The following is a 14,902-nucleotide window of genomic DNA, read 5'->3' as shown; positions in this document are numbered from 1 at the left end:
TTTTGGGGAGTATGCCCTTTGTCTGGTTTTGGTATCAGGGCAAGGCTAGCATTACAGAATCACTTAGGAAGTGTTCTCTTTTCCATTTCTTGAAAAAAAGTGTTTGGTAGAATTCTCTTAAACCATCCTGTCATAGAGATTTCTTTTTTGGAGCACTTTTAAATTATAAATTCAATGTGTATAATAGTTATATGACTATTCAATTATATATTTTATTTTGGTTGAGTTTTGGGCTAACCACTTTGGGTTGCTAATTTAGATATCAGTATTTCCCACACCTATTTATTTTTAATAAATATAGTTTATGATACTTTTGTTTTTTTAAATAGTTTTATTATCTTTTGAATTAGTATACATTAATAATATGAGGGTATAAGGGGCTTTTATTGCAGTAATTCATACATGTGTACAGTGTACTTTGAACAAGTTCACCTACTCATTATACTGCTAGTCCCCTTACCCTCCCCCCATTTTCAAACAGTGTTTGGTGGGCTTCATTATGCTGGCTTCGAACATATATGTGCCTTTCCCCCACTTCCATCCATTGATCCCCTCCCCCTGACCATGCCCCTTTTACATTCATGCCCCACCATAATCATCACCATCATTATCATCTTAATCTAGGTTCCAGAAATGAGTAAAAACATGCAATATTTTGCTGTTTGAGCTTGGCTTATCTCACTCAACATGATGATCTCCAGTTCTATCCATTTTCCTGCAAATAACATAATTTCATTTTTCTTTATGGCTGAGTAATATTACATGGTATATTTATCCATTCATCAATTATTGGGCACCTTGGAAATAGCAACATTTGCTTAAAAAGCAATTGACTTCAGTCTCATGCTCTGACACCATATATACAAAGTCCATGGGAAATCTATAGACAAAACCTTCTGCAACAGAAGATAGGTAGACTCCATTAGAGTATAAAAGAAAAAGAAAAGGTAGAATGAATGTGAAAAGAATATCCAGCAGGTGATATTTGAGGAAGCTATGTCAATTAGTGGTAAAGAAGCTGTTACCGATGGCTAATATTATTCAAGACCAAAACGACCTTGAGTTTAATTTTACATGGTTAAGCATAGTATAAAACCACAACAGTTTTTCATGGTTAAGCCTATTATTAAAATGGAAAAGAAACCAAATGTGTATATTGCTATTGTCCCTCACATGGATGAATGCAAGGGAAGGGGACCAAGGTCAAAAGGTATTTTGTCTATTATTTTTGGAAAGCATTCAGAGTGTCTGGAACATTCCAGCACAAAACAATGAAGCCAGTCAACCAGACAGATAGGACTTTAGAGTTAGAGCTTGTCCCAGTTTAAGAGTATATGAAACCATATTAACACAGCATGCTCTTAATCCAATCCAGGTACAGCTAAGGTCACATTCCATTTTAAAGAATTACTTTATAATTTCAGCGAAAGGAAAACCATTTTAAGCCTCCACACCCCAAAAAACTAACAGACTCAATATCAGTCAAATCCCATACAATTCTTGAGTTCTTTTGGGATTTTATAATATTAACTGTATCGGAAACAAATCAGCTATAGTGTGGATATGGGAATATTCTTTATTAATGACATTTTTATCTTAATGGGATAATGAGATTTATTATTATATAATTATATTTTTAAAAAGGAAGAATAAGAAGAACATCTTTCAGAGCATTTGTGTGTAGTAGTAGTAACAGAAATTCCCTGAAAATATCTGTTTTGTAACTGAGGTAATTTCTCACCTGAGTTGGCAGACTCAATAGCCAAAAAAAGACAAAATTAGTAAAGGACAGTACTTTAAGAAGGAAAGATAGCAACATCTGTAGAGACAATCTGATTTGGCCAACATTGAGAATGACTTCTAAATGACAAGCATGCTCAGAAACGCAGAGTGAATTAAGGCATTCTCCTTGTTCTTTTCTAGAAGAACATTAGGGAATATCAAATCACTTCTTATTCTTTGAAGAAGTGTCACCAAATAAGTCCTATTCTGTGAAGGACATTAGTCCTTCAACTCTAGACACTGGCGGTTGGAAGGGTATTAAATATTATTTAATCACTTAGGGATAAAGGGAGAAGAAAAATGAAAGAATTTATCACAGACTACAGCTGAGACTAGAATCCAAATTTCCTAACTACTAATCAAGTACTCTTTATATTACATTACCTATCTAACAGAATCCTGTGGTCTTTTCTCATTCCTAGCTCTTCCCATAGTTAGGCCGTACCCAAGCATGTCAACTGGACTCAAATGAATAGAGCCTAGGCTCTGTTCTTCTCCCTCTCCTCTCTCCTCTTCACATCTTCACAGCTCCAATTTAACAGATAATTTCTTTAATCATTAAGAATTTACTCTAGAATAGGCAGTAACAAGACTACCAAACCAAGTAAGGCATACTTCTACCACATAATCCTACTTTAGTGGAATGTATTATAAATATAAACATTGAGTATGGTATTCTTAGATAACAGAGTTATATGTGCAAAATTCTTTATCATCACCCAATCAAGTTTTCTGACAGGAGTCTCCTTTTTAATTGACTCCTTAATTTTCACAGCCCTGGTATAATGATCTCAAAGCCCTTTTTGGCTATCCTGGCATGAAAGTATGACTATCTGGGTTTTTAACCCTTGCTGTACTGCTAATCAATTAATTCTGAAACTCTATGCAAGTCCTATCTTTCTGGGCTTAATCTCCTCAATCAGCAAAAGCAGTAGAGTACCAATCTTCTGATTTACCTTTCTTCTCAAACAAAATAAAATCCAAGGTGTGAGGTATAATTAATTTATTTAATTTAATTTCTTTCTTTTTTCACATTTCTCAGGTTTATCTCTCCCTTCAGTTTCTCATAGTCAAAAGATCCCTTTCTGGATCATAGTAACAGCCTTCAAGTTGTTAGGTATCGATGGGACTTATTAAAAGCAATTTTTTTTCATTTTTCTTTTATTATTCATATGTGCATACAAGGCTTGGTTCATTTCTCCCCCCTGCCCCCACCCCCTCCCTTACCACCCACTCCGCCCCCTCCCTCTCCCCCCCCCAATACCCAGCAGAAACTATTTTGCCCTTATTTCTAATTTTGTTGTAGAGAGAGTAAAAGCAATAATAGGAAGGAACAAGGGTTTTTGCTGGTTGAGATAAGGATAGCTATACAGGGCATTGACTCACATTGACTTCCTGTGCGTGGGTGTTACCTTCTAGGTTAATTCTTTTTGATCTAACCTTTTCTCTAGTTCCTGGTCCCCTTTTCCTATTGGCCTCAGTTGCTTTAAGGTATCTGCTTTAGTTTCTCTGCGTTAAGGGCAACAAATGCTAGCTAGTTTTTTAGGTGTCTTACCTATCCTCACCCCTCCCTTGTGTGCTCTCGTTTTTATCATGTGCTCATAGTCCAATCCCCTTGTTGTGTTTGCCCTTGATCTAATGTCCACATATGAGGGAGAACATACGATTTTTGGTCTTTTGGGCCAGGCTAACCTCACTCAGAATGATGTTCTCCAATTCCATCCATTTACCAGCGAATGATAACATTTCGTTCTTCTTCATGGCTGCATAAAATTCCATTGTGTATAGATACCACATTTTCTTAATCCATTCGTCAGTGCTGGGGCATCTTGGCTGTTTCCATAACTTGGCTATTGTGAATAGTGCCGCAATAAACATGGATGTGCAGGTGCCTCTGGAGTAACAGTCTTTTGGGTATATCCCCAAGAGTGGTATTGCTGGATCAAATGGTAGATCGACATCCAGCTTTTTAAGTAGCCTCCAAATTTTTTTCCAGAGTGGTTGTACTAGTCTACATTCCCACCAACAGTGTAAAAGGGTTCCTTTTTCCTCGCATCCTCGCCAACACCTGTTGTTGGTGGTGTTGCTGATGATGGCTATTCTAACAGGGGTGAGGTGGAATCTTAGCCTGGTTTTAATTTGCATTTCCTTTATTAAAAGCAATTTTAAGTAATATTTAGTCTGGAAGTATATCGGTCAGCCTAGAGTCTAGAAAGCTAGTTAAGAAGTTAGTTACAGTAAAGATCAATCTCACACTAAAAGCCTATCACTCAAGTCCTTCCAAAAACTGGCTCCCATTGACTGTTCTGGTTTATTTCCAACAATATCTTGTTTTAGTCCATTTGGGCTGCTATAATAAAATGTAAACTGAGTAAATTATAAGGAACAGAAATATATTTCTCATAGTCATAGAGGCTGGAAGTCTTGAGATTAGGGTGGTAGCATGACCAAATTCTGGTGACAATCCCCTTTTCCCCCTCCACGCCACCCAGGGATTGTGGATATCAATTTCTCACATGGTCCTCAACATGACAGAAGGCACAAACAAACTAACTCTATCAGGCACTAATTCTATTTAGGAGGCCTCCATCTTAATGACCTAATTATATCTTACATCCAAAAAGGTCAACCTCCTGATACCATTATGGTGGTGATCAGCTTTCAACATGTGGATTTGGTGGGACACAAATATGCTTCTGGACACACAGTCTTTCTAACCACATCTTCATGTCTAATGTTACTCCTATCCTTCCTATGTAAGAAGTTTTATCTTTCTTCATAAACTTCATTCTAATAGCTTCTAAAGCAACTTTCTTCCATGGAGTCCTTTCCTTACTCTTTATTCTTACACAAATACTCATAATACAAATAATGATCCCATTTCCTAACTTCATCTCATGCATGTTATTATAAGCATGAGAGGTGATATACAAAAACTCAAACAAAGCTTTTGGAAGAATATAGAGTATTTAATAAAGACTATAAATTATTTTATTATTTCTTCTTAATTTTTTAAAATGAAAATTGATTGTTGATCTTTCTCATAGAGAATTGATACATATTTCTAAATTATTTTTAGGATATTTAGCAATAAGAATATGGAAATATATTTTCTTGGCTTATAGGCAACTTCTGATATATGAAGATGTCTGGCTAAAAGCTTAAGAATGGTTACCAATTAATGTGTCTAATTTTGGCAGCTATTCAAACAAGCAGTGAGCAATATTACATAGATGCTGACAGAGTTACTTTCTCTATTAGGAGGTACTCTTTGAAGACTAGGCTTCAATCAGGAAATGATCAGCACCAATTTAATCAAATGATTATCAATGCTAGTGTTAATGACAGTAGAGAAGCAGTTAAGAAAAACTTAAAATTTTATTTTCCCTCTTTCAGATTCTTTTATTGCTGCTCAAATTCTAATTTGCATACTTTCTTTAGAAGAAGGCCATGATAAGAGGAATAAAAGGGCTTCATATGGCAAGAGTAAAGTAGTACTGTCATAGCCCATCAATCCTTGAAGCACCCAGAATGGTCTTTCATTCATTGTACTCCCTTATGCCAACTCCAAAAGTCATTTTCCCAAGAAAAGAGTTTCACGAAATTTTAGTTCCCATCACTACTGTCCATTTGTCATACAGAAAAAACAACCATTATATTACAAAAGATTCTGTTATCCAGCATTTGCTAATTATGATTGAGACCAGAAACACACAAAGTTTCAAAGAAAAAAATTGAAGGGAACATCTGAAAATAATTTCCCCAATTCTTTGTTGTTCTGCTACTCACGGCAGATCTTCCAAACTGGAGGCTTCATGTCTTGGATCCAACAGATCATAACCACATTCATTGTAGATTTCCAAATAGGAAATGTGTGTTGTATATATTTTGCTGCTGTCCTGATTGGAAAAGGGAATGACATTATTTAATGAGTATAAATAACAATTCAGCTTTTAGAGAAAGATGAACACATTTATCCCTGTAATTTCTTCACAGTTTTTGTTCTCTTCTCTCTTACTTTATATGGTTTATATTTTCAGTTCGTGACACTTTCAAGTTGCTGTTACCATATGCATGAAGTTTTTTTTTAATGGCAACACCCATGATTACAAGTAACTTCAGTCTGTTATTTTTTATTGGTTCCACATTATACATAAAAACTCAATATACACTTACAATGAGCCAACTTGGTTGCAGAACTATATAACACACCATTTTTTACTTCCCAGACCAAAAAAATTACTAAGAAAAAACAACTTACATTCTGTGAATAGTCTATTCATAAAAGAACACAGATCATTACTTTGGTTCCAAAACCTCAGTAGCAAAATAGTTTCCATCTTTGATCATAATTCTTTTTTTACTTTTCTAATATTCAATTTTTTCTGACAACATAGATAGAAAATAATAGAAGTGAGTTTCAGGGGTCAGAACCATCAGGTAAGAGTGAACATAAAGAGTTCACTGCCTATACTTTCTTTGCTGGATTAATTTTCTTGGCCCAAGAAGGCAAATCAGGGATACTCATCTACTGGTTAGAGAAAGGTGTTTTCTGTGGTCATCGTTGAAATTCAGTGATGCAGCCATCAAAGTTATGAGACCAAAAGTCAAGGTGTTTATTTTTCATCTCAGTTTTGCCAACAGAGAAAAAGGACCCATTTCCTCTGGGTAAAATAGAGCAGGAATATTTTTCATTCAGAAAATTCCAAGTTCAGTTTTTAATACAAAATATCAAATAAAAGGAGTAACTTCTTTTTGTTCTTTCCAAAATACTAATGTTTCCATTTCTGAAAATATTATCATGCTAACTCAAAAGAGGAGGATATATTTGAGTCTTGTAGCAAGAAAGTTGACAGGTGTCAGAGTGGATAATGGCTGAGAGGGATTTGCTTCAGATGACCTTCTTGACTAATTCTCACTTATATTCAAGGCAACCCATTTAATATTGTTCAAAGGGAAAGAGGATCAAGTTATAGAGACTGGGGAGAAGACAGTGACCTGCAAATGGAAAGTTAAAATCCTTGTCAAACCAGCTGTGGACTCTTCCCAATAAAGTAAGGAAGCTGGATGATGAATCCCTATGTGCTCATTAAAGTTAATGCTTCATTTTCATAAAATGGCTTGAACTATCCAAATAAAGATACTGCCATCTCATAAAAATTGATGAATGAAAAATTAAGGTAAATCTTGGCTAACACATGACTATAATAAATCTTAAGCTCCAGCTGAAATTTCATGGTTGTGGTGGTCTGTGGAGGTGACAACATAGACTCATTTCCCACTAACCAAATTTCTCCTAATCAAACGGTGGAAATTTTGCTGATGTGAGTGACTAAAGCTTACCCTGACAAATGACCTATTGATTTTACTAGTGTCCTAGTTTAGTGAAGATACCATGCAATATGACTGTAGGTTGTAGCTTGGCTTAGTACAGGTATCAGAGAGAATAAACTGAAGACAGACTCTGTGTGTTCATTAGTCTAATTCAGTGTTCCTCCAAAATATTCTATGAAATACTCCTGGAAAAAAATTGTCCCACGGTCAACATATATAATCTACTTCTCTCTGAAAGATTCTAAGGGATGCTTCAGCAATATTCTGAGGCTCTCTTTAAACTGACATATTTCTAAAAATCATCTGAACATATCTGAAATACCCCAGAAATTATAGTTTGAGATTTTAGCATACAATTTTCATCTCTTCTTAGCATCAGACAAAATTGAGTTTGAATATTATATCTGCCATTCCTTCTATTATTTTGCTATGGTAACAAGTTAGGGAATAATAATTCTGATCTTGCAGAATTGCTGTGACAGAGAAATAGGCTCTGCATTTTAAATCTTACCAAAAATGTTTGGCCTATAATAGGTACCAATGCATCACTGCTGCTGCTGCTGCCGCAGTTTTTATTTCTGTTGATACTGTTTTTAATTATTATGTCTAGAAGCCTCCAAATGGTCAATGAAGTATGTGAATATAAAAGAAAGGAAAAGAAAAACAAAAAGAAGGGCCAACTTATATGTTCACTTGCAGTGGAGAAACCTTTTCTCAGAAATTAGAGTAAACCTTAAGTTAGGAAAATGGCAGGTCCATTGCCCTGAGATGATAGGGATAATGTCTTTGGCTTCTCCTGCTTCTGCATTTTCTGGACTTTTATTAGCATACACACTTAAAATCCACAGAGCTATGTGGCAGGCTACCTTTCCTTATTACTCCTTTTTAGTGTCCAGGTTGCCAGACGCTAATGTAACACACATGTTTCCTGCAGACAGCCTTCTCTTCTGCCCCCAAACAAATCTGAACCTCACAATACTCAAAAATAGTGAGCAGTGATTTCTAAAATAAGTGCAAATAATTTTCTTCCTTTAAAACCCGTGAAAATGTGCTCTTACCACACTCAGGCATTTCAGGACCCAGTATGTATGGGACTCTTGAAATAAAGATGGCATAAGTCAAATGTTGCCTTTACAGACTCTAGAGAACTCCATTGGCCCCCTAAGAACAGCATCTGGGATCTCTGAATACCAGTCTGCATTTTTCAGTATCCAATATGGACAAACTTTATGATGCATTCAATTTAAGGTGATGGACTTATTTCACTGCAGTCCAGTGTGATTATAATAAATGAATTATATACAATGGTGGAAATCTGTCCATTTATAAAGAGTTGCCCTGGCCATAAATTGGTCCGATGGGTTTTCTCCAAGTCCAGGAAGTTCTTTAGGATCACTCAGAATGAAATGGGGTTTAGAGTAATGTCAATGACAAACAGATCTAAAACAATGAACCTAACAGATGGTAAGTACTTGGGAGACATTTAGACTTTTGGAGCTGTACTTTGGTAACCATAGAGGAAATTTTAAAAGAGACAAAAAATATTTTCCATTAGGAAAGGATTTGTTTATTCTGTTTAACTTAATCAGGGAAATTGGCTTCATTTGTTCTGAGAGTTTCAAAGGCTTCTCTAAAATTGGTCAGGGATCATTTGGCCACATGCTCATATATGAATATTAATGAATGCAGTAATAGCGATCGTGTACTGAGCATACACAGTATGCCAGGAACTGGACAATATATTTAAATACTGCATATTCAGCCCTTCACAGCAGCTCTGTAAGACAGAGGCATTTTACTGCCCCCAGGCCATATGCTGTCAATAGTACACTTTTTTTCAGAACCAGGTTAGCCCATACCAGTGCCATGGATTTTTCCAAGACAACAAGCTTCCACATTTACTCAGCCACAGCAACAAATACTATTAGAAATTATACTCTCAGTTTGGGAAATGAGGGAACAAAACAGGTAATGTAAGAAATAAATAAATAAATGAAAAGAAGGGCTTTGGATCCCACACATACTATATTCAACCCTTTCTCTTCCACATTTTCTGGCATGCAGTGCTGGCATGCTTGAGCTGGGGAGAGATGAGCTGAACTAATGGATAATTGCTACTTTATGGATGGCAATTAGAATTATGCAGATCTCAGCAATTTCTTCTCATCTTTGCAACTCAAAATGCATAACATACAGTAGAGAACTTTTGGAGTGACTGTCATATTGACTTAGTCAGGACAATTGTAGAGAATTAATACAACCAAGAATTGATAGAACCAGAGGGGTGCTGTAGATCCTCTCATACAGTTCAGTCTTACTTTCAGAAAAGGAGAAACTGAGACACATATAAGTTAAGTGACTCATCACAGGAAAATTGTTTGAACAGAACCAACAAAATAAAGCCAGTCTGAGCTACAGAGGCAGTGTATGTAGTGGCAAAAAGCACCAAGTTTGGTTTGATAGACCTGGGATGGGGCTCCAGATCAGCTGTTTTTAAGATGAGGACATGAGAAAAATATTTAAATTGAAGCTCAGTTTTTCCAAGGATAAAACGGGGATAAAGATACCTACTTAGTTAACTGCATTACGTGTTGCAGTAAATAACGAGAAAGCAACAGACACTTGGAGGCACTCAATAAATGCCACAGACAATATACACAGGGAACGAATGTTCATTGATAAGGGATTCAAACTCTGGCAAACTCCTCTGGCTTCTTAAAAGTGTAGAAAACAGCAACCATGCTATCATATTTAGTGTTTTAGAAGCTAAAAGAAAGGCTTGTTTTGGTGAAAGGATGTGTCTTACTAAGTAGTATAAAATGAGTAGTAGAAAATGTAAAATGTTAGTTGGTAAAATATGTTTTCTCCTCTTTGAAGCTCTATGGGCATATCAGAAGGGACTCTCAGCCCTTTAATGAGAAGAACCTTCTTACTTTCCACTTCTCCAACAAAATAGTAACCTCTCCTTAAAGGTGAAATGCCAGAGTTATTACACAGTAATACTTTCTCATTTAGATACGGTATAATACAATGTCACAGTAAATTTCCAGGCCACAGTAAATTTGTGCTGAACATATCAAATACAAAATGAACTTAGTTTCATACCTTTTGTAACTGCTTAAAAATGTATGACAGCGTCCTTGGGATAATGCCTCTATCACTGTAACGCTCAGCCCCACCTGTGATGGTGAATGTCTTGCCGCTGCCTGTTTGTCCATATGCAAAGATGGTGCCATTGTAACCTGCCAAAGCACTGCAACAGAGAAATGGTACACTTTCAGTATTAGAATGAAGACCCCCATTCATATTAGATAGCTTGTACTCTATCAGCACCCTCGTTACTGGAAGGCTATCTATAGGAATAGCTACAGAAATATTTAGTTGTGCAAAATATCCAGCTAGTATTTACCTCTTAACCCAGGAATACCAGGATATCTATATGGCTTTTCTCTAAGACATGTAATTCAAATGGAATCTAGTCATCTTATATATTTTTTTCATATTTTATTATACTGGACTTGACTCAAAGAATATGTTAGAAGAAAATGTCTTGGGGAAATAACACCTATAACTTGGCAAACTGTCCACCTGATGCCAGTTGAATTCACCCCACATGGTAAATACTCAAAACAGTAGTCATTCCTAGAACACCAGGTAATGCTCTGTTTGCTACTATGTAACTTGCAATACAATTCCCTACTCAATACTTAGCACCAACTGAAAATCCTCTAGGAATTTCCTTCCTTTTCTTTCTTGGAATGACTTTTTGGTAGAACATGCTGGGCTATATCTGTTCTTCAACCCTGCAGAACTGCCCTTGATTTGATGGTGGTCTTAAGAGCCCTGGATCTTCTCAGTCTTTGCAAACCACCACCTGCAATCTAGACTTTTAACAATATGCATGCATGATGCCGACTTTGAACAGTGAGTCTTTTATCTGTGCTATGTGAAATAGCAAATTCTTGCAGCTTTACTGTCTTTCTTATTACAAGTTGTTCCTTGATCTCTGAGATGTTTTCACCAACCCAGCTATGATGATGTCACCTAATGGGACCCACATTGCAAAGAATTGAAAAATATTAGGTGGCTCCTCTGAGATTACTCTTCATTGGGATTCCTGCTCTACTTCTGCTACTGAGATCCTGTGCACAGTTATTTCTGGATTTCATTATGATTTTGTGTCTGCATGTTGAGTGACCTGTCCTCATAATGCCCACTCAAAACACAGAGGTTTTTCTGGAGTTTATTATGAAGTAGTCATTTAAGTCCTTAGTATCTTATGAAACTATAACAACAACATATTCAGAAACAAATTAATATAAGTTTTGCTCTTTAGGTAGGTATTATTGGTGCTTGCTAACTTAAAGGACTTAGTACATTGAGGGAACAAAAAGTACCAATACTGTGTGATCCAATTTTCTACTTTTAAAAAGCATAATCAATTTTCTTCATGTGTCTTCATATGGAGACAGTACACTATTGAATTTCTCAGCTTGTAAGATGCTAGAATTACCAAGATGCATTTAGGTGGATGATTATGGAATATTTTCCCTCAACAGAATTTGTCACTAATGAAACAGAAGTGTCCATTAGCAATATCATTTGGTTATATGGTATTTTTTGGCTATAAGTGCTTTAGGTAAATGAAGTCTACACTTAAACATTTCATTGACTCTTGATACAAAACTTTGTAAAATATATTAGACATCATCTATCTTGGAAAGCAAAGACTATAAGCACAAATTAACACTTTCATTTTGATATAAGATAGAGCCCACAAAAAGTGAGCACTGTAACGGGCTCCACTGGTACCAACTCATTATTATGTCTGCTTTTTTATACTTCAGTCTTATTTCACACTGCTAATTGCCATGCTTACCCTTCCCTAATATGTTCTTTCTCTACCCTTATCTGTTGTGGGACAGAAAAACAGATAAATATCTTTATAAAACATTGTGTAAAACAAAAGGGATATAAGTTCTATGTACAGATATTCCCATGTCTATTTATCAGACTGCTACAATAAAAAGAATTAAACAGGAATGTGAACAGGCAAAATATGCCTACAGTTCATTTTTTTAGAGGCCCCTCATCCCAACTCAATCTTGTGTTCACACTTCACTGAGCCCCGGACACAATCATGTGCTCCTGATCGCTTCTGTTCTAAAAGAAAATATATACTGAAAATAAGGAAAGAGAAATGATCAATGAATGGTTTAAAATTCATTCTTATATAAGAACAATTACATCAGTGGCAAAAAATTCTCAAAATTAACTTTTTCAAAACCCTGGAAATTATCCAAAGGTGTACAAAAGTCCAAGGAGTGTTTATTTAAGAAAAATAGCTGAAACTCAGTAGGAACAACAGTAAACTTCATGGTGTTTTAACTTCAAACTTCTCAGTCATCCTTCTTCTTCTCCATGACAGCCTTGGAAAACAACAGCCTTGAGGGCATAGAAGCTGTGAAAACCAGCAGCCTAGTCATCACCTAAGAGAACAAGTACAGATTTGGGACTCCTCAAAAAGCTCTGTCCCCAAAGAATCATCATTGTCCAATCTTTCTGGCAGTTCCCTGGAAAAGCTCCACTTACAGTACAGATCTTTTCTGTGACTTAACTCCGAGCTCACTCAGTGTGAGCAGCGCTATCCTAGGGAGTTTGTTGAAAACCATCAGTTCCAAGTGCTTAACATCAGAACAACTTGGGCTGCAAAACCAGTGAGATAAGCAAGAAGGTAACAAAAACCTTAAAAGAAAAAAGTCTGTGATATAAGATGTCTGTAAGACACTTTGTAAAGTTCTGACAGGGGAGGGATAAGATGGCAGATTAGAAGCTTTCGCCATGCAACTCCATGAATGAGAAGAGTCAGGAAAACAATGGACAGAATACATTCCAAAGAAACACACAGGGAATCCTGAAAGAGGTGACAGGACAGCTGAAAAGTAAGGAGAAACAGAAAGACAAAGCAGAGAAATGTAGAAAACAGCCCACAGCTCCAACCTCAGCTCCCCAGGGAGAGGGAAACCTGAAGCCACAACCACAAAGTAAGCCAAGCAGCCCTCGTGACAACAGGCTGGTAGTCCTAGTTGCAGGATAAGCCCATAATTCTCACAAGTATAAAATCAAGTTTGGGGATTTGTGTGACAGTGATTTGACAGTGACTTCTCTTGCTTGGCAGGTCAGCATTGGAGAAAATCCATTTTGTCACTCTCCGTATCTCAGAGTGCTATAGCCAGCCACCACCTTGAGAAGGAACTTGTTTGTAAGTGAGCTACTCTGGGGATTGAAAACAGGAACAACTTCAAGTCAAGTCAGAGACCCTAGGAATACCTTGCCACAATGTCTAGATGAGAGACAGACACAAGAGGCAGTTGTGGAAATGGCAAGGGTCAGATGTAAAACTACAGAGAGTGTGATTGTGGAGGGCACAGTGGTTGGTAGCCCTGTCATCTGTGGTGAGGAGTGAGCCCATTATCTGAGGATTACTGTAGAAACTGAGATCTCTGATCTCTTGGAAGGATAGCGGATTGCTAGGACTCCACAGCGGGCTCACTGCCCCGTATGGTTCACTGACATGTGGTACTGAGAGATCTGAGCCCAGGTCTGGTTGGTTGAGTAACTTTCCCCAGCCTCTTCCCTTCTGCAGGGTGGTTGACTGCTGGGTTCTCTCAGTGCCCTAATTCTCTGATGTACTTGGGGGACACCCCTCAGCTAATTTTATTTACATATTTTTTTTCTTTATTTTATAATCAGATTTTAAGAATCTCTTCCTTTCTCTTCACCTTCCTCACATTCTTCTCATTTTTCTTTCCTTTTATTTAACCTTGTCGCCTTTCTTTTTTCCCTTCCCCTGCTCCCTGTGTTATTTCATACATTTGTTATTATTGTTACCTTAATTTTAACTTCATAGTTTATTCTACATTATTGTTGCCATTTTATTTTATACAGTTATTGGTGGTTTAGTAGTTGGCTTTAGTTGATCTCGATTGTATTTCTATATCTGGCTTGTTTCAGTGCTTTTGCTATTGCAGAAGTTTGTTTCTCCTTTCTGAGTGGTACTGGGTATTGAGGTCTCAAAAGAAGACTTCTCACTAAGAAGACCCGCCCCATCAAATAAAATCAGAAGAGCTATCTGTACCAACAGATGCACACACTGCAACAAGAAATATGAAAAGACAAAGCAACACAACTCCTCCAAAGTTAAGAACTCTTCAATAACTGAGGCAAAAGTCTAGTTTTAAGAAATTATCAATTACCTCAAAGAGGATTTGAATAAACAGATAAATGAAGTAAAGAAGTCAATTTAAGACATGGAGTAGCAATTCAAGAACTTAGATGAGAAATTCTGTAACTTGGATGAGAATTCGATTAACTTGGATGAGAAATTCAACAAAGAAAAACAAAACAAAAGAAAAACAAATGGACTCTTGAATAAAAAATAAGTTATAAAAATGATAAATGATAAAAAAACAAAATGGAAAGTGTCAGTAATAGACTAGTAATAGACTAGGAAGAAGAAAGAATATCAGGAATTCAAAACAATGTTTCAGAATTATTACCATTTAGATAACAATAAAAGGAAAAAAGCAATCATGATAATAACATCCAAACCTCTGGGACACAGTTAAGTGACCAAATTTACAAATCTGTGGTATAGAAGAGGAAACTGAGATACAGGCTAAAGGCATAGAAAGCTTAATGAAATTATAGGAGAAAATTTCCCCAAATCTAGTGAAAGAGATGGATAAACAAGTACATGAGGCATTTAGAAAACCAAATAGCCATA

At 36.4% G+C, this 14,902-nt stretch overlaps 1 protein-coding gene across 2 annotated transcripts in view; it reads right to left on the bottom strand.

Annotated features, from left to right (window-relative positions):
- Positions 1-14,902, bottom strand: part of Kif6 (kinesin family member 6) — a 359,724-nt gene that overhangs the window by 273,031 nt on the left and 71,791 nt on the right. For both annotated transcript variants that reach the window (XM_074082264.1, XM_074082263.1), the window contains exons 4-5: positions 10,222-10,369; positions 5,572-5,681 (exon numbers count right to left, since the gene is read on the bottom strand). In XM_074082264.1, coding sequence (XP_073938365.1) covers positions 5,572-5,681; positions 10,222-10,369 — 258 coding nt within the window. The remainder of the gene's footprint in view (positions 1-5,571; positions 5,682-10,221; positions 10,370-14,902) is intronic.

The sequence above is a fragment of the Castor canadensis genome, chromosome 8 (assembly GCF_047511655.1).
Source record: "Castor canadensis chromosome 8, mCasCan1.hap1v2, whole genome shotgun sequence".
Lineage (NCBI taxonomy): Eukaryota > Metazoa > Chordata > Mammalia > Rodentia > Castoridae > Castor > Castor canadensis.
This window is presented reverse-complemented; position numbering and strand designations above follow the sequence as displayed.